At 36.3% G+C, this 27,760-nt stretch overlaps 1 protein-coding gene across 27 annotated transcripts in view; it reads right to left on the minus strand.

The window, feature by feature from the left end:
* Positions 1-27,760, minus strand: part of HERC1 (HECT and RLD domain containing E3 ubiquitin protein ligase family member 1) — a 98,632-nt gene that overhangs the window by 19,699 nt on the left and 51,173 nt on the right. For 4 of the 27 annotated variants that reach the window (XM_085515739.1, XM_085515744.1, XM_085515737.1 and 1 more), the window contains exons 24-52: positions 27,252-27,372; positions 26,912-26,963; positions 24,598-24,663; positions 21,226-21,497; positions 20,406-20,621; positions 20,196-20,316; positions 19,027-19,264; positions 18,144-18,337; positions 17,904-18,059; positions 17,464-17,570; positions 17,119-17,229; positions 16,862-17,038; positions 16,005-16,244; positions 15,722-15,805; positions 14,659-15,179; positions 12,958-13,733; positions 11,652-11,850; positions 11,120-11,280; positions 9,577-9,693; positions 9,215-9,446; positions 8,065-8,189; positions 7,595-7,815; positions 6,168-6,436; positions 5,669-5,721; positions 4,369-4,608; positions 3,587-3,761; positions 2,639-2,909; positions 1,750-1,963; positions 791-1,050 (exon numbers count right to left, since the gene is read on the minus strand). In XM_085515739.1, coding sequence (XP_085371865.1) covers positions 791-1,050; positions 1,750-1,963; positions 2,639-2,909; positions 3,587-3,761; positions 4,369-4,608; positions 5,669-5,721; positions 6,168-6,436; positions 7,595-7,815; positions 8,065-8,189; positions 9,215-9,446; positions 9,577-9,693; positions 11,120-11,280; positions 11,652-11,850; positions 12,958-13,733; positions 14,659-15,179; positions 15,722-15,805; positions 16,005-16,244; positions 16,862-17,038; positions 17,119-17,229; positions 17,464-17,570; positions 17,904-18,059; positions 18,144-18,337; positions 19,027-19,264; positions 20,196-20,316; positions 20,406-20,621; positions 21,226-21,497; positions 24,598-24,663; positions 26,912-26,963; positions 27,252-27,372 — 5,989 coding nt within the window. Of the gene's footprint in view, positions 1-790; positions 1,051-1,749; positions 1,964-2,638; positions 2,910-3,586; positions 3,762-4,368; positions 4,609-5,668; positions 5,722-6,167; positions 6,437-7,594; positions 7,816-8,064; positions 8,190-9,214; positions 9,485-9,576; positions 9,694-11,119; positions 11,281-11,651; positions 11,851-12,957; positions 13,734-14,658; positions 15,180-15,721; positions 15,806-16,004; positions 16,245-16,861; positions 17,039-17,118; positions 17,230-17,463; positions 17,571-17,903; positions 18,060-18,143; positions 18,338-19,026; positions 19,265-20,195; positions 20,317-20,405; positions 20,622-21,225; positions 21,498-24,597; positions 24,664-26,911; positions 26,964-27,251; positions 27,373-27,760 lie in introns of those variants that run through there. The other 23 variants (XM_085515755.1, XM_085515751.1, XM_085515745.1 and 20 more) reach the window with 22 other exon arrangements.

The raw sequence follows: 27,760 nt of genomic DNA on the forward strand, positions 1-27,760 counted from the left end.
CTATAGCTTTGGTAACTTTCTTCACTAATAACAACGCAAACTTAAACCACCAGAACAGAGCATTACCTACATTACTGAAACATACAATACACTCTTCCACACTTAAAATATTGCACAGTGCAAGTATTTTTGGTCAGGATGCTGCACTTTGTTCAGACCCACACTCCACAGGGCCACTATTGCACAAAGTACCAGAAAAAGATGTTAACTATTGTAACAGAAAAACTACTGCAAATTAAGATCTAAATTAGGAAGAACTCGAGTCGCGCCAGGGGAGGTTTAGGTTGAATATCAGGAATTTCTTTACAGAAAAGGTTGTAAAGTAGTAAAATAGGCTCCCCAGGGAGGTGGTTGAGTCACCATTCCTGAATGTGTTTAAAAACCATTTGGACATGGTTCTCAGGGACATGATTTATTGGAGGGTTGTTAGAGTTAGGGTTGCATGGATAGGTTGTGGTTGGACTTGATGATCTCTAAGGTCTTTTCCAGCCTGGGCAATTCTATGATTCCAAGATTCTATTATCTAGTCCAAGAAAAGACTGATGACTGTACTGATTCAGTTCACTGTGAGGACACTTTCACACCTCTTGTAATAGAGGCTTCAAAGAAAGTGTGCACTATTCTATATTGGAGATACCATCAAGCAATAATGCACTTTATCACCAAAACATCACATTTTGTGGAAAATATCTCAGTCAGTATATTTGTAAAACGACCATTCTTAACTTTTTTTCTTCTGTATTCTACAAAAGAGCATTAAAATCCACGTAATTTTGGGAGAAATGCTTACCTGTTTCTGGTGAGCTTCCAGTTTTATGAAGGAACATTTTCGTAAGTCTCCCCCCATATCAGCGAGGGTCTGAGGAATAGTTTGATTATCTCGATCATGAGCTGCAAGAGTTCGCACCAACTGCTGAGCAGCCCACTGTCTATGTTGTGAAGATAACCTTGAAGAAAGGCAGCAGGCTGCTAGTGCATTAGCCAGCTCCAGAGGGCCTACAGCAGAAGGATCATAGGAAGGATGGGCATACAAATGGGCAATTAAACCTGCTTAAACAAAACAATGAGATGATGCCTAGATGAGTACCAAACAGAAGTACACAAATGAACACAGCATTAGCCATAATTTCCAGAAAAAAGAAGAAAAAGATTAACAAGCATTTTACAAGACTGCTGCAATTACATTAACTATTCTGAAACCTCTTTAAAATTTCACAAAAATACCATAAACACCATAACAAGAAAATTATGAATATTCTTATTCTCACCCCATGAAAACCTGTTATTCAAAGAGCAAGTGCTTTCTAAACAGCAAAATGGATCCTCTGAGTTAAGCTGCTCTAAGGATACCCTTCCCTCCCCCGAACAAGGAAAAAGCCTGATGTGGAAACTCAAAACTTGCTTTTTGATTCCCTGACTTCTCAACAGCAGAGTTAACAAGATTTCATGCACCAGAGACAGAAAAGTACTCTGATGTCAGGAATCAACTCTTATTCCCTTTAACGTCAGTATGTGGAACAACTGAGGCTGTATACCACTGGGGCTTTCGATATACACAAATGTTTAGATTTCTTTTAATCTGACAAAGGATTTACTTATTCTAAGTAATTTGTCTCCTAAACTATAACACAACATAAACTACTTTTGTGAGCAAATTTATGAGTAGATTATTCTAGCATCTTTCCTTAAACAGAAATGAGACATTGAAGATTTAATAATTGATTAGAATGAACAAAAGCCTTATCATACCTTTCTTTTCAAATTCTGCTTTATCATAATTTGGCCTCAGTTTGGCCCCTTTGTCTGCCAGCAGCGCTACAAGTGCCTGAGTAACCACAAAGTTGGGAGAAGTTACAAGTTTGTTCTCTTCAGCGATTCCTCTTAAGAAACTTGGCAAAAATTTCCGCTGGATTGGATCATCAACTGTTGTCAAGTTGACACCGGTTGCTGCAGAAATCAAATTCTGAAAATAAGCAGTAAAATACAATAAATAACTACAACAAACAAACCCCTCTGATATTGAAAAACAGTTCTATTTGGAAAACAAAAACAAAAAAGAAAAACAGAGTTTAAAGTTTAACAAATTTTTGGTAGAAATTCTCAGCTCCCAAACAATGTTGGTTTAACAGGCAAATACCACATACAACATGGAATTTAATTCCTCTGACCTGGGGATCAAATGCCTGGTCTTAGTGGAACCAGACATTCAGATCCAGGGATCAATCAATCACCAAACACACAGTTCCAAGTAAGCACAAATACCAGCAAAAACTAAGGAGCTTCCAGGAGAACTTTTTATGGATTTTTTGCACCTGGGTGTAGGAAGTCGTAATGTGTAATCAAGTTCATCATTACATCCAAAAACTTGTATTAATCCGTGATTATATTTCAAACTCCAAAGAACAAAGTAAGTAATTACTTTGATTGCATGTAAGTGTACTCATATGCATGAAACACCACTGCATTTCCACAGCTGTAGATCATCTCTAAACACAAACAATCTATATTCCACAACTGACCCAGTTAAAGAGTCAGAGAGTGCAGTCTCACAGTTGAGAAGAAAAAAGCACAACTTATAAATAAGGACAAAAGAGACTGCTCAATCTCACGTAGAAGTAGTTCAATACACATACCATACCTGCGTACATAACTGCACCAGAAGTTTGGCAGCACTGGGAGTGTTTGATGCCAAACAACCCACTGCTGTGCTCAGGTAGGCAAGACACGATATAGGCTTGCTTGTTTTGCTGTGAATTCCTCTAGATCGCTCTGTTGAACTTGACACAGTGCATGGACTTGTGGAGAGTCCGGCTCTCCCTGCTGCAGCGAGGCACATTAAACGAACCAAAGTTCTGATATCTGTTAATCCCAAGGACTCAAGACCAGCTGCCAGGCTACAACTGGACCCACTGTCAAAAAATAAACAGAAATGCTCTTGGTTTTTTTGGTATTTATAAGTAAAATTGTATTTGGACAAAACTAATCCCAAACCACTAGCGAACACTGCCTGCTTGGTTAGCTGGACAGTATTACCATTCAGGGGGAAAAGGAAGAGATGGAAACAAAGCTGTAGCCTCCCTCCGCTCCTTTTAAGTTACGGGTGAAGATAAAAAATATATATGTATAATAGTCTTGTCCTAACACAAAAAAAATCTTAAGTTTAGCTCATAAACAAAGTTACATGGATAATTCATGTTTAGAATTATATGTCAGATTTCTGTGACTTCTTCACATCCTCATATACCATCACATCCTGCACTATGTCGCCTTTCCTGCAATGTTTGCAGTTTATTTCTAATACCTGTCTCGAACAAAAGCCAATTGGCAAATACAGACTTATTATGTTTTAAGTGGCCGATGTTACAGGAGTCTGCTCTCAATGTAAGATGCAGAAGTCTCTTTCATGAAGTTTGAAGAAAGGGTTCAAAGGAACAAAATCAATAAAAGTTTATCTCTTAATAATATGAATTAAAGTATATAAAATGAGCATCATTTTCCCAAATGAATTGTAAAAGTGTATGTATGCCAAACATTACTACATAACTGGATTCAAATGAAATATAGTGTTGCTATGAATGTCACAAACCTGACGGACAAAAGTGAGAGTGCTCTCATAACCATAGTTCTTGCAAGGAGGACTTGTGCAGCAGCTGTCACTCTTCTTAAGGCCATTACACGGTCATGTGGATTTCCTAGGGCAGCTGCTTGCTCTCCTAAAGTTATCCTGCCAGAAGAGCTTTTTTCTATAGAGCCATGACAACCTTGGAAATAACAATGTGTGTTAATGTTTAAAGAGCAAAAACCATCATACAGTAATAAGCACAGAACCAAATCTGGCATAGGCTTTTCTAAAAAAGCTTCAGTTTTCAGCACATCAGAAATACAGAAGGTGATAATGACTGAATGGAAAATACACATCTAAAATTCTACATGATTTAAATATTTCTTATTTTCAAAGCTTGATTGGTAACAATTCAAAAATACTGACGTCAATGCTCATTTCTCTGCTTCCCTTATCCACTTAAAGGGGTCTACAAAGTTAAATACAGATCCTGCATCTCAGCATGATGATCAGTAAATCTCCAATTAAACCCATGAATCTTTGAGTTGTGATAAAACACACTACTACCATTCACTGTAAAACTTTGGTCACAGTTTTATTGGTAAACCAAAGCTTCAAGTCTGTCAACAAAAATGCTACGCATACCTCACTGACTTTTGTAATAAAAGGAAAATTAAGAATTTGCATCTGTTTCCTTATGAAACAGGAAAGCAGGAAAGACTGTCAAAATATTTCTGCATCACTCGTATTAAATCACCCCAGTGGGGATGTATTTGTTCTGTGAATTAAATTTGTATCCAATTTACCTATTTGCATCAATGTTTCTTCCATGCTGTTGGTGGCTGTCACCATTGCAACTGATGCACCCAGAGGGTCACTGTCAGGAAACTGCACAGGTTCAGGTACAATACGTCGATCATTTAACCCAAGAGGCCCAGCCAGTAATTCAAACTCCTCTTCTCCTGTCAGCTTTTCATCTTCATCTACATCTAACATATCCCAGTCTTCTAGAATTGGAGAAACACAATAAAATGTAGCTACAAAATCTGAAAATAGTAAATAACATAATCTAATTTAAAAGAAATATCAACATAGGGAATAAAATATGAATTGCAATCTGCAACTTAGTAGCCTTGACTCTCATTTTCAGTTTGTGCCAATGGCAACATTAAGTGAATTAGAAAAACAAAACTCTCCTTTTGCCCCTCCTCATTAAATCTGGCCTTTATTTCATGGAAGAGTCTCTGAGGCACCAATCTAGCTGTTTTTTAAAACACAGAAACAAGAGGTCACTGTACCTAACAAAAAGACAACTCTAAGACCTGGAATACATTAAGAACTGTGGACATACAGTAATGCATTAAATCATGACAGCAGATATATATTCTAAATGAGCAAACAGTAAAGATAGATACTGGAGTCTTCTCATGTTCATATTTATCAAATAGCGTATGCAAGTTCTTAGCTCATTATTGTACCATCCAGGCCTTTGTTTTTTCTTCCCATATCCCAGTTTGCACCCCCATCCCATAACTGTAATTAAATTACGTACTCCATTACTCCATTGACTTCCCAGACATTTACACAGACATTAACTTCTCTCTCCATCTTGCTTGGGAACACTCACACTTAAATCTACACATGTGGCAACTCATGACTGTGATTGTACAAGGTACAGAAAGGCCCAGATTCAGAGTATCATCTGAGAAAGATTTTCTTACATTCATTAGATACAAGATGAAAGACATCTTTGAGACATTCTCAGCTAATATAAAGTAGAAGAGTCAGCCTAAGGCCAAAATTCCCAGAGGGTAACTTATGCTAACTAACCTCTCCTAAAAAGGCAGCTGAAGAAACATATTTGAATGTTAGAGTTCGTATGTAGTTCAACCTACAACAGCTTATTCACTTAATTACAAGACAGCAGATGAAATATGAGGGAAAAATGTCACTGATTTATTTCCATCTGAACCTAAAAACAGTGAAAGCACTAAATCTAGTCTGAAGGTATCTTTAAGTAGAGCTTCATTACACATTTATTTGCATTTATGGAGAAAGAAAATCACTTCAGAAGTATTCAGAATTTTCAAAAATTTGAAAACCTACCTTCATAGACACTGTCTTGTTTACCTATTAAGTCAGGAGCCTGGCCTTTGTACCTATAAGAGAAACAGAATGAAAAAAACAATTAAATGGCTTCAGTCACTGGTATATATGCACACCGATTTTAAACTTGGATTACTGTAAAGTTACTTTACTGTTTTTTCAATATCTATATATGACTTCTGGAAACAGTAACAGAAATTCATAACTTATTTTGCAGTATGAATGTGGAAAAGGTCCATAAAAATACTGGTATATTCAGAAAAAAAAAGTTTTTCAAGATCAGCAACAGGAAGCAAGTTGCCAAGAAATAATTCCCTTTTCCATTAAAAAAATTAATGAAGACAAACAAAGATTTCAAGCCTCAGTTAAAATAAAGACAATAGTTCTACTATAAATTTGTATTTCCTCATTCAATTTCTTGAAATTCATATGCTAGTTGACACTTTCAAGTTCTTTCTTTCCTCCACATACAGTGTTCTGCTGTCTTTTATTTCTGTACCTTTCTGAAGTTGATGCTTTGGATTTACTCTTCAGGGCTAAGTATTTCTCTCTGCAGACGCCACACAATAAATAGTACGGATTTCCACTTCCACATTCACCACCAAACCATCCATCCACATAGGAACCATTGCTACGGTAGCCCTGACGGTTGGCACTACGCCCACAGCCTGGATGGTTTCTTTTCATGTGTTGATTGAAGCTGACAACACTTGATTCACACAGTTCACAAACCACTACTTCTTCTCTGTCTTCAGATTCACAAACATGCTGTGTAATAAGATTCTCACGTTACTTACAGAGAAAAACATCATCTTCATACTAGACATAAAAAAATATGCCAATATTATTAAGTGGATGTTTCTGCCCATTTCTACCACAACAAGTAGAATGTATATGCTAAACTTGCTCATGGACAGAGCAGAAATAGACAACCAGATCATCTGAGAAGAGAAAAAACATCAGGACATAAATTTTAAATTTCCCTATCTCATTCCAGATTTGACTAAAAAAAATCTTTACAGTAGCATTTTCACACAAACTTTGCCCGTTTACATTTAACACTGTGTTTCTCAGAACATGAATGGACTAGATTGTTAAAGAAAGAATTCACTGTTTCCTGACAATCACCCTTTACATTTACTGTGCAAAAGAATAAGCTGTGTCAATACATTCCATGATTCTATCTGAATTTAGAGTTCATTCTTCTAGAATTACTCTTATGTCCTAAGTACTTCCATCAAGATGCTCCAGTGAAGCAAACTCTCTGAAGATTACACATGCATCTGGCTTCCACATCAGAATCAAGTAATGTCATAATTAAGAGATGAATGTTTAGTCTTGTATGTTGGTCATCAACTTGAGATGGATAATCCAAAGACTAACAAACTACAGTTAATATACTTCTCTTCCATCTCAAAAGTACTTTGAGTGGACTATATAACAATTGAATGAGGACCATCTATAAACCCTTTTCAGATGCTGACATACACATGACATGACTAAATTAAGAGAGCAAAACTGATTTCAGTGCAGATGATGTTTCTACAGATGAGATTATTATTATTATTATATAATTACTATTATTATTACTATTGTTATTATTTTAAATAAAACAGTATTTCACTGCCAAACAATCAGGCCTAACTTGTTTTTAAGTACTATCATCAAAACAAATACATTAGTTCTGATGTCATCTTTCAGGGAAGAGGGCAGGAAAACTATGTACGTGAAGCATAGATTAAGAAACATGAGAAAGCACTATTCTTAAGTTAAAGCGAAGCTACAGAACTCTAGATTTTAACACTGTTGGTTTTTAGTAAGATATTTTAGATAGAGATACAAACTTATGCATGTTAATTTAAATTAAGAACTGCAAACATGCAAAAAGCAGTAAGTTAAAGCAGCCCCTGCTGCAGTCACACACACCCAGGTAGGCCAATCCAATACCTCTGGGATCCACATTCCCAGAATATCATTATCACTAGACAGGTCTTGACCAAACATTGCTTCCATTGCTTCATCATCAAGGTCGATTTCCAACTCCTCATCCAAGTTGAAGTCATAAAGAGCCCCTGGATCTTGCTGCAAAGATATCCCTTCTCTTCGACTCTGATTTCTGTGGGCCTGTACAGAGCGGTATAATCCGGCTCAAGTGAAAAAGAAAACAGTACTTTTATTTTACACATAATAAACATAAATCCACTTTCAGCCACATTTTTCCTTGTCTTTAAATTCAGATAAGCACGATTTTCTCATTTACCATGTAAAACACAATCCAAAGATATACCGATATACATATGCAAAGGAGACTTGTGTACCTTTCATGCTAGGTACCAATACCCATCCTTTTCATTCACTGGACAAACAAAGACCTGGAAGTCTTTTAGAACACTTACCAGCACGTGCTAGCAGTGTGCGGGCAGCCAAATCAAATTTGTGTCTTCTTGTTACAGACGACCGACTTCTAGAAGGAGGTCCACTTGCAGAAGCTGCATTATCCACGTGATCCATATTATCAAGGCTACAAGAATTTGTAATCAATAGGTAAATCAAAAACAGTTTTAAACAGCTGCCTACAGTAGCTAGGGAAAATATGTTGGGGTTATATTCTGGGGAGGACTCAATTCATTCACAGAATAAAATAAAAAAACAAGTGAGATTTTGGAATTCAAGAATTTTCTTTTTCTCTACAGCACATACCTACTGTCCTTTTAGCCATGAAATTCACTTTAAGTACAGCTCAACCTACATTCCTTTATTTCCTTGTTAAATAAATAAACCCAACACTTCTGCCCCTGCATCAGTAATTCCCTCAACAAGTGTGTAATGTTAATTTGTATATTTTTCCCAATTTTAATTTTTGAGTTCTCTGTGAAGTTGCACTTTAGCCAGGACAATGAAGAAAACCTATAAATGAATAATAGCTCATTAAGATAAAGGAACCTGAACAGAAGCATTCTCAAAATACACACTGCAGTTCTCTCCTCCCTTGTTAGAAAAAACCTGGTACAATCTGCAGCAAGTGTCACTTAATGTAACTACTTTTAGGATTAACATATAAAGTAAAACCTTTCTTACTAGATTAATATGTTTAGATCTAAAGTTGCAAATATGGCTGAGAATGTAAATCTCAGTTCAATTCTCCGGACAAAACAAGAATTTATTTTAAAGAAAAAATGTAGGAAGGTAAGTGTTCATGAATATACTGAAGAAAAGAAACAAACCACCAAACAAATGAACAAACAAAAAAAAACAACAACAACAAAAAAAAAACACTCTCTAATGAATATCTGCTTTATTACCATTTATCTCACTGGTAAAAATGTAAATGTCTTCATTTTCTTTGTTTGCTCTTTCTCTTTTTTTGAAGGAAGGATGCTCAATTACATTCCTCTCTAGCTGTGCAAATGAAGCGCAGGAAAGTAATCACAGTGTGTGGACCTAATTTCATTGCATCACGGTGTTACCCATTAGTAACAATGAACAAACCAGACTTCCAATTTCAGCAAGAGATTTCAAGGTATTAAGAGGAAAACTATGTTTTACCTTTCACTAAAGCCTTCCTCCAATTCAGCAGAATCAGCTGAAGGGATATCACCTGGCGACTGCAAATAACAATGATCACCAGATTTTCCACCACTTCCTGAGACTATTGCCCCATGTCGTGTATCTGCAGTCACATCTGGCTGGGGTTCTTCATCATCTTCATTTCCAGGGTGCTCTATCATCCACATTGCAAGCACTGTGATGTTCTGAGCATCTGCTTCTCCTCTGGCACCTGAAAGCATTCGAATCACTCCTTAAAATTGCATTATACTGTGTATATAATATATATAGCATATATATTAATTGTATGTATGTAATACTTATCTACTTTTTCAGTTTAAATTGATACCATTATTGATTACCTGTGGCTTCCATGGCTTTTGCTATCTGCCTGAGGGAGAATCCCATTTCTAGCAATGGAACAGCAATGGCAGGAGGAGGGGGAGATGTTGAAAGTCGGCTGCTTGGATCAGACAAAGCTTAAAAGACAAAAAAAAAATCTTTAGTTATTTTGACTTTAGCAAATCTCATTCTGATTTGGCAAAGATTCATTAGCTTCAGAAAAGGGAGTAATGGCCTTACCAACTTTCCTCGCTATTACTTTTCAACATAAGGTATGATGCAATGAAATCATACAGCGTTTATTCTATTTAGTTACATTTACATTATTTTGGCCTCTCTTCAATCAAATAGGACACTCATAATATTTAAGGAACGATTTCTTTTGAAGTGTTTCTAAGCAGTTTGGTTCTGTTTCACATTCTCTCAAATTATCTATCTGATTTATATGTAGGTAGACTAGATGAAAGTTACCTTTTCCTGAGATATCAAGATTCCAAAATGTTTTGAGATCACCAAAAAAGATTATGAGTCACTTCTTGAGCCACTTCTGTCCAAAGTGACGCAAGAGTCTCTAAAAATATTAGTTACCATTCAAAAAGTTTCACTGAAAACACAATTTCCTCTGATCAACAAAGACACTAACCATACTGACAAACACTGCTGTAAACACTGTATGATGATCCAGAAGCAAGTCACCTCATGAAAAAATGAGAGATGAGAACTGAACAGACATGTTGCTATGCTACAGGTGAAACAGCAGGAAGAGACAAACTAAAGCATGGATGTAAGAGAAGGAACAAGAGAATAGACTTTTTCAGCACTAAGTAAGAAATCTGAAGGATATACTTTAACTCATTCTATTGTATTCATTTAAATATATGTAGGTTACTCCAAAAGTAATAGTTATTTATTTCCATGGAAACTTACGACAGACACAAAGAGCACAATAAAATCTGCATGGCCATCTGGAACATGGTTTTCTTCCCTGCCACTGTCACCACTGCTGAAATGCACCACCCACTGCCTCACTGCGCTCACATCCCCTGTTTGGTCTCCATAAAGCTTTAGCAAGTGTTGATGAACTGTCAATGGAGGACAATTTTTTCTTTGTGGAAAAATTCAATTCCACGCCTTTGCTTCATACCCACTTCCAAGTCAGACTCCACTATGTCAGACTGCATCACAACAAAGTGAAGTGGAATACTGGTGGAAAGGTTTAATCTCTATTGCCATTCCACCAACTTCCACCTCAGACATCACAGACAAACATAATAAAATAGAAGGCACTACTTTTGGAGTAGCCGTTGTAAAACACATACATACGCTTTGGATCACAAGACAGATCTTTAGAGGTCTGAGATTCTCACTCAACAATTTGCTCAATTCCCTTGTTACCCCATTCTGTATGCATACTGGAATGGAACAGATTCCTGTTTTAAGTAGCAAAGTGCAAGCAGTAGTACAGTATGAAAAGAAGCCATTTCCTTTACAGTTCCAGACAGTATCAAAAATGTCTTAAAACCAGAAAACAGAACCACGATTCTGTCTATATTGACAGCATACCTGTACGATTTGTAGGCCTTGCAGACTGGGAATCAGGAGAAGTCAAACTTTGTCTTCTCCCAACTTCATCTGAAGGAGATGTTGGTAAAGAAGATATTGGAGGAGTCTGAGCACGTCGTGCTGGCAGTACAGTTGTAGTTGGATAACTGGAGAACATTTGCCTAAAAAAAAAATAAATACATACACTTATATGAAAAAGAGCAATCCTGAAAAAGATCTGACACAAGAAATTCATCAAATTAGATCACAACTTGCCAAATGCACCTCACAGCAACTGAATTTTGCAAGGGTAAGGAGTAGTACTACATATACTTAGGGGAGTAGGAGAGGAACTCTGTAGGAATTACTCATTCCTATATTTTAAGCACTATAAAAATCTTAGCAGCTCTCTAGTTTTATAAATGCTTGTCCTCAAAGTAAAGTAACAAACTGAACTTCATATTTTGTGTAGGCAGCTCTTAACAGCATTAATGTTTTCAAAACCCCAGAGAGCTAAAGACATACATGATATGTAAGTAAGAAAATATTTTACCTAAGAAGACTGAGAGGCATAACACCGGGAGATTCAGAAGCAGGAACAGTTTCAGTATCAGTTACTGGAGTAGTAGCAGTGGTAGTATCCTCCAGAGAGCTGCTCATGAAAGAGGTTGTGCTGGAAGCAGAAGGGCTGGTTGTAACTGGTGTTTGGGCTTGCTGAGACTGATCACCTTCTTCCACTTGCTGGTCTACTTCTGCAATGGAAAACAGACAGTACAGGAGAGAAACTTAATACAGTAAAGCAGTTGTTGCGGCTAAACTTTGAAAAAAAAATAAATCTCCCCTAATAAAGAGGTGTGCAGAAACTCTAACACAAAACCTCTGCCAATAACTCATGGATTTAAGTAAGCAAGTTGGCCTCTTGTTATCATGCTGATAACAAGGTAGAGAATAAGTAAAACTTTCTAGATCTTCAGAGAAACCATTTACTTGGTCAGAGGTTAGACCTTATGACAATTACTGTTGTTACATTTGGGATTGTTATGTTAGGCAAAAGGGCTGATCAATCATAAAGCTGTTTTTAACTTACCAGCTTAAGTAACAGATTTTTGAAAGGTTCTGAGTTTATTTCTAAGAAATAAATAAGGCAGTAAAAGAAGTAAACAGTACAGGGATTACCTTTAATATCTTAGATAATTAAAAAAAAATACTTCAGATAAGTACTAAAAAATACTTCAGATATTTTCTGTTTTAATTGATTTAAATCATTCCCCCCAAAGACTAAGCCTGTAATATACATTTTCTTTAGAAGACAAACAGGAATAAGATGTGTTCTCTCTTCAAGTTCTGCTGTTTCAGTGCCAAGTATCTCAGGAAAATAAACAAACAAAACCCAAAACTGATCCACGAATTCTCACATAGAGATACGAAGTGAATGAACTCTCAACATCATCGGTTAACATGACTGTATACAGTCTTTTTTTTTTTTTTTTTTTTTTTTTACAGCAGTGAACTTTGCAATCTTTGTGTGATAAATGAACTCTTCCAACAAACATAAACAGAACTGCTCATTTTTCACAAGCATTAAGAAAAATTTGGAAGACCTACATTTCTGATTTACTGATCTGCATTTACTTTTAATAAAACAAAGACCTGGAGAAATGCAAAAAAAACCACACCAACCAGTGCTATATCTAGAAAGCATTTAAGAAGTCCCTGCGAAATCTCTCTTTAAGATCCCTCCAAATTATAGCTGCTATAAAACTATAAGATTGTGTCATTTGTATTGTTATAGTTTCTAACCACCTAAATACAAACACACAACAGTTTAGCACTATACTAGAATAATTTTGAAAATGTACCTTGTTTCAGTTTGCCACCAAACTGATCCTCCAGCAATCCATGAACCACTAATTTGTAGATCATGGCTTGAGCTCGCTCCAAATCTGCCAGTCCTAACGCTCTTTTAATAGGTGAGCGCATGACTGCTCGCTTCACCATGTGTCGCATCAGGAACTGCAGGGCAGCACGCATTTCCACATCTTCATGAACAACCGGAGAACTAGCACAATCAGAGTTGTGACCATTTTCTGCCAGGACTTTCGGTATTAACAGTAGTTCAGCATATTTACTACAACTAAGAAGAACACTAAGTGACTTCATAGCACCAAGATAAAGATAAGACAGCTGTACGGCTCTGATTTCTGACTGAACTATATCATGATTTCTTGGAGAATGTTCATGATTCTTTTTTCTTCCTTCAGCAGGCTGGTGTTGGGATTCCATCCCTAATGTTGATGGTTCTAGGGAAAAGGAAGCAATTTCATTTTCTGACTTAGAGCTTGCAGTGCTGTGTCCTTTGTTATCTTCGGCACTTAGCGCTGATCGTGTATCTGCTCCAGCATCACCCTCCATTTTCTGGTCCATTTCTCCTTTATCTTCAGATTCATGTCTGTGTTTTTTCTCGTGTCTCTTGGTGCTTTGTTTTCCCATATCTTCATGGATACCAGTCAGGTAGGTAAGGTCCAGCAACACAGTAGCTGTCAGCCCACGAAATCTTGCAACATCAAAAGGCAGTGGTTCACAGGGCTCCAGATTATACAATGGAGTATCACTAGGCGACCAAAAAGTTGGGAAGCTTTAATAAAGATCAGAATGACATAGGAAAAAGCAAGTGAGGGAGAGACAGGAGGAAAGTACAGGAAATAATGTAGGCAAAGTAAGATGTAAAATACTTAATGAAATAAATGAACCAATTCTAAAAATTAAATGTAAACAGGGGGAAATGAGGTTATGATCAGAAAATGGGGAGATATGATATCAGAGCAAAAGCATGCACAGGTTTTCAACAACAGCCATTAAAATGCAGAAGCATCACAGAAGCTATCAATTAGTGCTGACAATTCTTTTTTTTGAAATAATACAACAGACCTCCTATAAGATAACTTACCCTAAGTCAAAGTTTATTGTCACATCTAAGCTGAACTTGCGAACAGGAATAAAAGCTTAGATATAAAAAACTGATTTTTTCATAAGCACTAAGTAGAAGTTTTTGATCGACTGCACACTGATTACACATTCCTGTTCCAATTATTGGAAGGAGAAGACAACTGATAGCTTGTGACCATTCCGACTCTGTTTATGTCAAGACAGACTCCCTAGAGAGAACAGTGACTTTCTAAACATAGGGCAGGAACACAACAGACCAATAAAGATGACCACTTATCTGTTCACCCGTATTCAATGAAACCTTTGTTATATTTAGGAGCCATAATTGACTACTTTTCACCACGAGCAGGACAAAAATTCACTAGTCTGTATTTTCCTTATATTTTCTATTTTCCATTACAATTTCCTATGCACCCAGTAGATAGAGGAAAAAGTCAAAATTTAACCCATATTTGTTTGTTCTGAAAATGCAATTTTGGCTGCATTATTTTAAATTTTAAGCTGAAAACAACTTTTCAACGTGACTCTAATGTAAGATGCACGTTACTTCTGAAGATTCCTGAACACAAAATACCACTAGATTTTGAAAAGTGTAGGAAATGAGCATACTGTACCTGATAGTAATCTCTGCTTCATCCCATTGGACCTTAGCAGATGTACTACCTTCCTTCACTACTCCAAGTAAAGTGGCATGACGTCCAGTTTGCTTGTGTACACATCGACCTCCAACTCTAAGTCCAGCATCAACTCCACCAATTACTGCTAAAACAGGCCACACTTCCACACACAGCATTTTCAGCTGCAATTCTGAAAGGTCTGCCAGACCGTGTCTATTATGCTTGCCCTTCTCCTCCTCCTTATTTTCTTTCTCCTCTCTCACTTCATTCTCTTCTCGACTTTGAATTGAGCGACTTTTCTTCAGCTTTTGACCTGCTTCTTTAAGACATGTTTTGATCTTATTCAGTCTTTCCATCATTTTTTTATTGATGCAGTGTGTCCAACGGTCTGTGCGATGAAGGATACGAATGAGTTGGATGGTGGCTTCTGCCAGCACTGCAGCAACAGGACTACAGATGGGGTCACCAGGTAGCAAATCTCTTGGTGTACCACGCATCTGCATATCACAGATTTTCACCTACGTGTTAAAAGAGAGCAGTTTAAGTTATCTTCTTAATCTACACAGAAGCTTATTTTAAAACAAGAAACTCTTTATGAATATAAGAAAATGAATAACTTTATTTTTTTCTTTTTTTGTTTTTGCTGAGGTACACAGGAATTACATTTTAGCAACACATTCCTATGAACTCAAAGCTACTGAAATTCCAACAGTTATTGCTTTCCCTCTCACATCTCAGAATATCTGGAATTCCTAACACTGTATTATCTGTGTTTCTGTGAATTGAGATTTTACGCGTAGATTTAATGGTGGGTAAATCAATCCCAAGTAGTGAAATACATTTTATTTTTATGGTAGATTGCACATGTAGGGAAAGTCTAGATAGTGTGCAAATAATGTAGTGCTGTTCTTGTCTTCAAGCAAAATGCATCAACACTGACACCCTCAGTACTTGCCAACTGCCAACAATCTTCACTCCCTAAATAATCCCTTCTGCATCCACTGACACAGACTACAGAAAGCACAGACTTGGAACCAATGCAGATGAACGTTTCTGTTACCTTTTCTCCTGGATTACTGCTATAGAACATAACACAAGGATATAATTCTGCTGCATCCACATCTTCAAAAGCTAGTTTTGGCTCCTACGTAAAACAAACAGAAACAAAACCAGACACTTAGAACAACTTAACCAGTGAAAACATGACAAAGTTATATGCTTGTCTTAAACATTATGCTTAGCTTTATATAAAATAGCTCCAAATATAATATTTATGCCAAATTAGTATTAAAAAAAGCAATTGTCAGAAATCAAACCAAATACAACCAAAAAGAAACAAATACCTCTCCATTTTTACCAAAGGAAATAGTTCTTGCTTCCATATCTAATACACATGTGATGAAATCTCCTTGGGTAAAGCTGGACAGAGTCAAAGTCTGCTCTCCATTGTGATAAAGGTTACCACTGTAGGCTCTATACAGCCACATATCTGAGGTAGTGCGGTGGTTAAAATCGTGTACTGGCCAGCGAGAAACACCAACACATGTGCCTTCATTGCCTCGATTCTCCTTCACAATGTAGAACTAAAAGGCAAATAGAAGTCAGAATACACAATTCTAACAGAACAAGGCAGTGCAAATTTGCCTTATACATATTCACGAGTACTGATAACCATATTACTCACAAGCATTTAATTAAAAAAAACATTTAATAATCTAAAATAATATTCTATTTCTAAAAGGATGTCTTGGTGTATAGGAGTAGTCATTAACAAGTCATTTAAATCTGACCTCCTACTAATGAAAAGAACTGTCTGAAAAAAATTCAAGATTTTTTTTTCTGACTCAGGAATCACTGAAGCTGTCATGTAAGCATTAAACACATTACTGAAAGAAACAAGCTTTACTCTTCACGTTCGCAGCAAGTGATTTATGTAGATTCAAGTAAAAATGACGTAGAAGCCTTATGCTTAAAGACAATATGTTATCACAGCCCCCAACCTGAGTACTGAAACATCAGCTGAAAATCTACTCTGAACAGTAGTACTCAAGACCAGCCACAAATTCTTCTCTTTGGATTGAAAATGTAATTTATGCAACGATACCGTCATAACCTAAAGATCATAGTTAGCTACTATTTGTAAATTACAGTATATTTCTGTAACAAGGTAAGAAAAGAAATGCGCTTTCATTCAACCTACCTTCCACTGGTAACACCCTGAAGTGACTCCAGTTGATGCTAATCCATATCCTTTACCCCCACTTCCATGAGTCAGAATCTGCCCATTCTCCACTATGCAACACTGTGCTTTCTCAGGGTCAAAGGACACTTCCTGTATGGGAAGATTTTCATCTTCATCTTCAGACTCTCCTTGCTTCTATCAGAAACAGGACAAAATGTCTGTAATAAACGTAACTTAGTTGCATTCAAACAGAAGAGGAATTAAACCATAATTACCTGCAACTTCATTTCTTGTTCTTTCTCCTTTATTTGAATTGCATGTTTAGCTTGAGCTATAGGAGTCTCCCACATGCAGTCAGACAGAAGCGAGAATAATCGTTCAACAACCTGGCACATCAGAAAGTAATTCAGATCATCCTAAATCCAAGATGAGGTCAACAAATAGCATTTTATTTTGCTTCGTAAGTATAAATGTCAAAAATATTTACAACTCCTGGATAAGTAAATATCTACAATGAGCCTCATCTGATTTGGATTCTGAGCAAATCTATGAAGCATTTACAACTCTCATGAGGCTTTCTGAAGAAACAAGTTAAAAAGCTTATAGCAAAATATAAAGACCTGAGCCATTTGATCATCTTCAACGCCAGATTCACAAGCAGGTAATACAGCTTCTAGTACATGAAGTGCAAGAAGTCTAGTCCTCAAATTTCCAACCAAGGGAACTCCTGAAGATGGAAGAGTATGTTAATAATCTACAAATGACTTCTGCATCAGACACGCACCTATGACAGATATGACTTGCATGCCTCCTAAGGCTACCCTGCACATAGCAGGAGGGTTGAAACTAGATGATCATTATGGTCCTTTTCAATCCAGGCCATTCTATGATCCTATGATATGATTCAACACACAATTTTCCTAAGCATGACTTGAGTACATCTACTGAGGCTGAAGAGCTAAAATCAGTGTGCAATATATGATCAAGTAGGACCTGTTTTCAGGAACTGCATTACAGGAATGCAAGTATAACCATTAATCACATTTAGAAAAACTCTTACCTGAGCAACACTTCTGAGAAGCAATGTTAAGAAGTACTTCAGTCCACTTTGGAGATGCCATTTTTGACTGAATTGCTTTTGAAGAGACAACTCTACGCAAGAAAACAAGGAAGTCTCCCAAGTGCAGTTCTGCTGCGTGTTGCTTTCGGAGGGCAGCTATAAAGTTAAATTAAAAGTTTTCATTTACACCCATTATTAAACAGTATCTGCAAATAACATTGAATTATACAAGATAATTACCTCTGAAGTCTCTCTTCTCATTCTCCCCATTTGAATCTGCCTTTTTTGATTCTCCTTCATGCTCCTCAACTTCCTCTTCTCCAAATGAAGCCATAAGCATCACACCAGCTTGTGATAACAAGTTCTTTAGCTGACTGCATAATAGATCCAGCAATGACTGGACCACCTTTGGGCTCAATTTGTCTGCATAGGTTCTATAAACACACAATAAAGTAGAAATAAAGAATATTTAAGAGCTGATGAAAAGAACTATAACAAAGACAACTATAAGCTCAGTGAAAGTGAACACAGGGGCTAACACTGCACTAATTCTAATCCACTCCATTGCAGCAGGTTACTTTGCTCCATCCTCCACAAGTCTGACAGGTTACTCTTACATGACTCTTACATTACTTTTAAGGCACTTTAAAATTGTCCATTCTTTACATATTTTTTCAGTATTTTCAGGGGAATAAAGCAACTTAGTTCATTAAATGTAATCCCACTGAAACTTCCTAAATATGAAGGCTTTTTTTTTTCTTACCCAACAGAATTAGCAGGAAAACGTACTGCATTATATGAACACCGAAGGTGCACATCTCCTATACTAAATAATACTTCTACTCTAAGCAGACAATACTTGCTCCACTGTTTTGTTTTTTTTTCCTTTTCAGAGTTAAACTGCAAACATTTAAGTGCTGACAGATTTTTGGATGTTGTTCCCTTGTCTAGCAGAGACCAGTATTCCCCAGACAACTGGTAGAAGCATTATGCACAGCTCTGAAGAACTCCTGCCATATTATTACTGGTATTGCTTTTGCACAAATGAATATCACATGCAACATGCAGTATTACATTGCAACAAGTAAAGCCTCATCGTATTACCTTAACAGTCAATACTTACCCTGTGGTGATAGCAAGGATCTGAAGTAATCTTGTACTGGCTACTTTCAAAGCTGTGCTGAGCTGAGAAATACCAGTTTTGGGCAGCAACTGTAGTGGTTGTCCTAACATGGTGTCTGTGCCACACAGCTGTGATAGCACATTTAGCAAACCAGTAGAAATAGCCAAGGAGACATCAACAGGCTGATAGTGCACGCTTAGAGCAAAGACTGTTACCAACAGAAGACGCTGCTGTGCTTCTAAGATTAAAATATAGTTTTTAATTAGTAATCTGTTTATAGAAAGAATACTAAGACAAATAATAGTAGATTAGTTTTAAGAAAATGTAGCAAATGAAATTACAGAGTAAAGACCTGATGTTAACACATGCTTTGAGGTAGACTTTATTGTGTACCATCACAGCCTCTTTTATTCATTCTCTATGTCAAGGGCGTCCAAAGAACAGATCTAGTTTGTGATGTAAAGTTTCTGACACAAAATCTCAAAAGAGACCAGACACCTCTCTAAGGTAAGGATAAGCACATGAAACGCCCAATTTGCTGCTTGTACTTCAAATTGACTCTTGAGAAATCTCTTTCAGTTGCATTTAACTGTAAGTGATGCCAATGAAATAATTCAAGTATGTATGCTCACTGGGCTCCACCAACAAACCAAATTATATGACTCTTTTCTGTACTGAAGCTCTCAATAAGTACAAGCACAAAGGCATGAAGAGTTGCAGAATTCCAGCTATCCCTTAAGGACAGAAGCACACAGGAGTATGTTGGTAAAGGACAAAAGAGGGGATTTCAAACAGTATGTCCTGTTGTTTGAGTTTGGGTTTAAAAAAATCACAGCTGAATGAAGAATAAAAATTTGGAGATTCTTAATCACTTCTGAAAACTCATGTCTGGAAAACCTAAACAAATTACTTGAAATGACAAAGAAATGGGAACATTAGTATGCGGCTTACAGGAAATGGAAGGCTTACAGCACTTAAAAGCCTTAAAACAGGGCTGACACTTGAAGAAAGTTAGGACAGAAAAAGGTTAAAAAGATTCTCTCTCTTCAGAGAAGTTGTCAGCCCATCTGTGAATTCTGGACATCAATATTGAAGTATGCTTTGTTACACTTAGAATATGTTGTACTACCTATCAGAGGACACATTTTACAAATCTTGCTTTCACTTACCTATGTGATGCTTATTAGCTTGCAGAGCTCTTTCCAAGGTAGCAGACAATTGCTGGTAAATTTTGTGCACAGCCACCTGAATTTCAATCTGAATACTTCTCTTAGCTGCTCTGATACCATCCTGGTCCAAACAAAAAATGCTGTAAGAACTGATAACACTTTTATCACCTAGTTACTGAAACAAGAAAACCCCACAATTAAAATACATACCTGGTAGTGATGCAGTCTTACACTCTCTCCTTTGGCACCTGCATGTCCTACAGTGCCCAACCCAAAGCATCCAGCAAGAAACTGCAGTCTAACAGAAGTAAGCAATGAAGATGACTGAAATCCTGGCCCCTGATGACTTCCCATCAGTGCCACACTGCCTTTTTCCTCCATCCCTGACAGAAGCACTAAGATTTGATGAAGAGCTTCCAGACGAAGCTAGAAGTAAACACAACCAAAAGATGAAATTAAACAGTAAGCATCCCTAGAAATCAGATCACCTTCAGCCATGAGCAAGCACAAATGATGCAACTGCTTTCTAATGGACCCATTCTGACAGTATCCATATTTCTGACAAATCACAAGAAAGTACATTTTTACATTTTCAATAAAAATTCTCCTTGTCAGCATCCCTTTTAATTTCTGTGTAATCAAGCAATTAGCCCAATCTAGTCAGCACAAATAAGCTACATGGAAAGCTTCAGATAAGGGAAGCAGGTTACATGCATTTACACAGTCAGTTTAATTTCAAAGCTACACTGTAAGATCTAACTGTATCGGTGCTGCATGCAGCACATATAGGATAATCTCCCTGCTCTTCTGAAATTCAAGTCTGAGATTTAAAGAACAACATGTAAAGAAAGGTTTAAGTGGATTCTTTACTTCCTGTTTCAGAGCTTAATATTAAGTTCCCAGTTCCAGTTAAGATATTTTAAAAGAAAAACAGGAAAAAACCTCTAAGTCAGAATTTGGAAAATGTTCTTAAAAATCCATACAATTCAAATATATGATGAATATAGAAAGATTTTAAATTGGAACTTACCTCAGCCCTCAACTGCTGCTGCTCCATTGCAATTATTGACGCCTGTGGACTGGTGGACATACTTTCCTCTGGCTCCTTAAATCCCGGAGAGTTTCCTACATCTCCACTTACAAAGCTGACGACATTTTCAATCAAAGTATGAACTCCAAGAGATCTTGAGAGATCAAAATCGGACTCAACAAATGAGTAGGAGGAAGTGTACAACCAATCTCTGCTGTGCTTCAGTCGAGCCCACGAGTCAGTTAAAGGTTCCACTTGACTGTGTATTGCTCCTAAACATACACATAATAAAAGCTCATAAATTCCAATTCACTAGTTAACACATTTTGGTGGTAGCTAAAGACTAAACCGCTGCTATTCATACAGGTGGAAAATGGATATCCATGATTAATTATACCATGCATTAAGCAACGTAGAGCAAAACACTTGGTTTAAATTTACAGCAACTGCCCTAGAGGAAAGGCTGTATTTCTTTTAATTATGTCAAGCAGTAGTGCAACAAATTGCCAAGTGAGAGAACAAAAAGACAGAAGCCACTTGAACTGCTCAAGTTAAAGCTAGAACACTGGGAAAAAGAAATGATTTGCAGCTAAATGAGAAAATAGGAAAGAAAAGATCTGCTACAAAAGAAATAGTGCGCTCTGTACATTTAAGGTCTAATTGTAAAATAAAAGCATATTTATTCTTCATTTTAATCAAGTCGTACGTTTCATAGATTTGAAAAAGCAAAATGTTATTTTTTGAATGAAATATCTGAGGAATTCGAGTGCAGAAGGGCAAGTAAACCAAGGAAAATTCACAGAGAACATTTACTTTTTTTCTGATTATTTCATAAACACATATATCAAATTCCTATCTACAGCATGTATTAAAATTCTATCTTCTTCATCTGACAATTTCATAAATTTGTTTTTAAGATTTCATATTACACCAGTATGTCATTACACTATCAAAAAATTTACCTTCACTAATTAATATATTCCTCCAAATGCCTGTCAGTTACCTGCAGCACTGGAATTTATTTATCATCATATATGTGATCTAAGCCTTTTGCTAGACTGCATCCCAGCACAAATTAATGTAATGCCAATGAAGTCATACCTTCATCAGCAATTAACTGTGTATGTCAGTTTAAATATTATACATATATTAAATATATATACATATATATATACTACTTATATCAACATGTATGTTGGTATTTTATTACTTCTGTAAATGTTGTTAGCTGAGTTGGAGCTAAGTATTACAAGAGACCAGACTCATCAAAAAAGCTTTCCATCTGCATAGACAGGTAATGTCTTGACATCTATATGTAAACCAAAGTACGTCTAAATTGACTTTGAACACCCAGTTTGAATTACCTTAAATAACCTACACAGAGTTTTGCAATATTAACGACTCCTGTGCACAGTGTATTTCAGATATCGTTAGGAGAAAGACAACCCATTCACAGTACTCACACAAACCTACATTAGATGCTTTGTTTTTTAAAAATCTGTCTGCAAGGTACAAGGCTCGAACATTCTTAAACATAACCATTTTCAGGAAAAAGTCACACAAATTCACAAAACTCATCTGATGAAAGCCCTCTTTCCTCAGTTAGAATGAGTTCCAATGTTAAAAGCTGGATACTTGTGTCAAAACCTCCTATTAAACCATTTTTACTCACAGTAGCTCTGTGAGCAGCTGCTCACAGGAACTATGTGAAGAGACACACAGCTTTTTGTACTTAGGACAGTGCTGCCACCAACCACTCTCCATGACTTTTCACGAGGCAAGGCAAATGGCCATTTTTCTGCACCTGAACATCATCAACAACAAACCACAAATCCAAAATACTGTGAAAGTCTGCTCTCCCTTTATAAATTAGGGAGTTAATCTCCTATCAGTTGGCAAAAAAAATTTAACATACGAATTATGAAAACCTTTCCATGTCCCATTACCTTTTCTGCAAACAGTCTTCATGAGCATTTATACAGTACTCCAGACAGCAGCTACTAAGCAGACTGCAATGGCCTCAGAAAGAACCATCAGAGTACTTAGGAAAAATACGACCTAATAGGGTATTTTGCAAACATATGTGCACAAACAATAATACACACAAAGTAAAACATTTATTTTAAACGTGACTTTTCAAAGTGGAATTTAATTTCCTAATTTCTGTTGATTAAGACAATGCAGTAATATTACCTGGCTTCCAGAGAACTACCTGCTTTGCCATGTTTAATATCAGAGAATTTTAAGGAAACTCTCTTACTCTATTTTATAACTTGTATCTGGTCGCTACATTAAAAAACACAAGTAAAGACAATTATTATCTTACCCTACTTTTAATACTCACTCCTGTACTCGTTTTAAAGTTGTCTATTAAAAACTAAGTTATATGCTGAAGAGTTGAGTGAGGAACTTGAGATATAATGGACAGCATAAATGAAGACTGAAATACAGTTTTCATCTAAGAGTTTCCTAGCATATGACCTGTGAACAAGGCCCTGGAGGAGGCAAATTGAAACCTGAGATTTCCTACAGTATGCACAAGCCTAATTACTTTGACATATAAAAATGTTGCCTATATATCAACTGTTTCAAGACTCCTTAAGCTCTGCAATCTTTCCACAGTAGCAGAGGTTAAAACATTCCAAATCAACATTAGTTTCCCTGTCTTCTACCTGTCCTGTGCCATGCCACTTTGAAACACAGCAGAGAAGGAAAGGATTTGTAATAAAACAAAAAGCAATTCCAGTGCCTTAAATCAAACTTTGGGAGACACTGTCTCACATATTAATTGAGCATCAGAAGAAAATCTTGTTTTGATATTAAAAGAACTTCTAAATAAGATCATCCCTTATATACTAACAGACAATTAAACTATCTCATATCTGAAAAAGTAAAGGTCATGCAATACTAAAGGTTTTAGTATTAAATGTAAGAACATTTATATGTAAAACTATTTTAAACTGTCTCAAGTTAGGAGAGATGTCCAAGGATTATGAGTCAGAGACTGAATGCAAAACAACTGAAATTGTAACTGAAATTATAAAGATTGAGGCAATCTCAGAAGTCAAAGTATATGCTCATACCTCAAAATATTTCAAAATTAGGAGCAATCTAAAACTTGCATTTGTTTCTTGAAGATGTTAAGTATCAAGAATAGATTCACAGTATGTTTGTATAAGCCTCTACAATCACACAAATAGAACTGCACGTAAGAGTAATCTTTAAGCTTACAATAAAAAGAAAACAAGTTTACTTGTCCTTGAAAGCCAGCTTTTAAAAATGAGTTTTCTACATGAATGTGCACAGCTGCAATACACACTCCATAGAACATAAAACATGTAGGGAAGCTATAGAGGAAAAAAATAAACATGCCATCAGGTACTTGCTTGAAGCTCTTCTTTTTTCTGGGGCTCAACTGGCCAAAAAGCAGTAAATACACTACACACCACACAAGAATCAGAAGACAAAAGCAGACATTTGAAACAGAAGACAACATATTCATAAAATCTCTTCCTCATATTACTTTAGTCTTAAATGATCCCATTCATCCCAACCAATACCTCAATACATCACACAGGGAAGTTTTAGAAAAAAAATATGGACATAGCTATTTTTGTTCTGAATTAGCATGAACAAGTAACAGACTTTATGAATTTTCTACCGTCTTCCCAGGGAAAAATACCATTCCCTTCAATACAGTTGCATACATGCATGAGAACATTTACACCTCCTACTCTGACAGATCCCTGAATTTCAAAAAGTCAATACAAGTGCACTATTTTATTTCAAGTTAATTTCAGCATCTTTTGAGCTGCTCGTTTTTTTTTTCCAGTTACCCAAATGTGTTACTAAAATACTGAAGTACAGACACAACAGCATTCACTGAATTAAGATTTACAGGAAGACTGGAGGACCTGCAAAACATTTGTGATTGCACTGATAAACATGCGTTCTTTATTTCTAAGTATTTAATGCAGTAAGTAACTTTATTTAGTGCGTCAAATACAAAATCTTGAGGCACACTCTCTGGATCTGCAGGACTGAAAATGTTGAATCTAAGCAAGGAAATAACCAAAACCCAACGGACATATGAATCAGGGGGAAAATCTTCATTATTTTATCTCCCCATGTGGAAAAAGCTTTGAAAACAACTTTTTTTTGCTTCTACAAGTACTGAAAGTTTAGTAATTCAGAACCAAGCGAATAATAGCAAGGAACAGGACACCCCAAAAGCAGGAATACCATTGCCTTACTTCTGAGCAGATACAATAAATGGAGAAAACAACTAGATTAAAGTATGTACAAAGTGGCAACTCTCCTCCAAGACTGAGCTGCAAGACCACAGGAACAACTCAAGAGTAATTTTTGTACTACTGGTATCCTACATTGCAATTCATGAATAGGAACCGCCTTTGTACCATAAAAATAAGACTATCACCAATAGTGAGATTTAAATTTTAAGGAGAAGTGATCTGAATTTTGAATGATTATTTGCTGATTTCAATAAAGAGAAATTCTAAAATAAGTCAACCCACTTCCTCACCCATTGCAAAAAAAATAAAAACCAACTTAGCAAAACTCTACACATGATGCAGCTTTTGTGGGCTTTGCAAGGATTGAATACTCCATAGAGAACTACCGATTGAATTGGGGAAAAGTACAGGGGGTAGGACACAGAAACATCTGCATTCACACACAGCTTTTCTGAGGTGAAGAATCTAATGAGTCCACCATTATTTTAGTAACTGACTAACATCACCACATATTCTAATAACATGAGGGTGTCAGAGTTGGTTGATAGCAATGATGCATTCTTTGGTAATTGTGTATGTAATTGACTTGCTTCTGGAGGAAAATGGAGGTCATGACTCTCCTATTAGATTTGACTGACCCGAATGTATTTGAGACATGATACAACTGAATCTGCAAAAGTAATCTGTGATTCCTATTGATGTGAACAATCCTCTAGCATTTCAACTAAAAGTTGTTTCATCGTTCAACTATTTTTCATGGCTTCTTGTTACAGATAGGAAATTTTTCCTGAAAATAGTACATTGTTTGACATTAAATGGGTATCAAAAACAACAAGAGGGCAGGACAGTGCTTTCCGAACCAGGAGCTGTTACAACATGGGCATCTACAGCTCCTGTCACAGTTTGCAGGGTTAAAAGTGACTGGTGGCCAGTACTCAGATATAAGGGACTCCAAAACATGTTGATGAATCTTGAGAGTGAAAGAGGTTAGACCTTGGAAATTTAATGATCTTCTTCCTGCTTACCCAAAACAATACACCTAGACTTGGGATAGTCCCCTTATGAACAGGATGCAGTAGGCAACCCATAATAATGTTGGGGTGAAAACTTCAGCCTTAAGTTGCTTAGAGTAACAATGGTTACATCTGTTTTGTAGAAATAGAGGCAAGAAAAAGACTACATTTTACTTTATGTTAACTGCAATTTGAGCAGTTACTTGTGTCTGCATCTCTTGTAATGCGAGATTAATCAATGTTAGCATAACAAGTAAAAGATAATTACAATGCCATTTAAAATTTTAAACTCTCTGATTGTCATTAACTACGCATTTTAACTTAAGACACATTAACATATTTATGTTGATCAATATTCATAAATGTTACATAAATGTATCATTTTATGTAGTTACATAAATGAGTATCAATAAAACTTACCCCTTTTTCTATGCGATGATGCTAAATCCAAATCAACGTTTCGTCTTCCACTCTAGAGTAAAAGATTAACAAAAAGTGCATTTCTTTAAGTGGAAATAAGTGGTGCATAATATTTGAATGTTTAAAACACATTATTCCCTTACAAATTAAAAAAACTAACAGAACTATAATAATTTCAATTCCTGTCTTAGCACCATTATTTTCCTTTAACAGTGGTGGTTATTAGCAAAGATCCCTATACTGAAACATAAGCCTAAACAAGTGACAAATACATAAGGTATCCCACTTGCCCAGAAAATAAACTGACAGTCTTCAAGGCACATAATACTAGCTTACTTACCAGAGAATAACCTTCCTCGTCTGATTCTGGCTGAGATAAATCTGATTCGCTTCTTGACTTCATCAGTCTATAGTTTGAGCTGGTATGGATTGAACGACTCTCTGCAGTAAGACTTTCACTCCTGTATCAGATGTACAAACAACCACCACACAAAGAAAAGTTCTTTATTAGCCAATAGTAGGAGCTAACAGGCCAATTCAGCAAGTAGCATGACACACTGATTATTTTTCCAGCTACGTTAATTTACCTGAACAGTGGATGGTCTAGACTCTATTACTATTAATTGGTAAGTTCAACCTTGAAAAAGAAATGAGGTCCACACAGAAAAGGGTCTTATCAGAGATTCATCAGTGTGGATTAAGAAAACTGAGAAAATATCACTGACCTCAAAAAAAAAAAACCCAAGTCAACACTATAAACATTGCTCTGGACAAAAATGTTTTTTAAAAACTTCTAAGAATCCACAGAACAAAACTGATATTATGTAATTAAATGTAAAGATAGAAAAG

The sequence above is a fragment of the Coturnix japonica genome, chromosome 14 (assembly GCF_054131305.1).
Source record: "Coturnix japonica strain WE chromosome 14, WE-NBRP24, whole genome shotgun sequence".
NCBI lineage: Eukaryota > Metazoa > Chordata > Aves > Galliformes > Phasianidae > Coturnix > Coturnix japonica.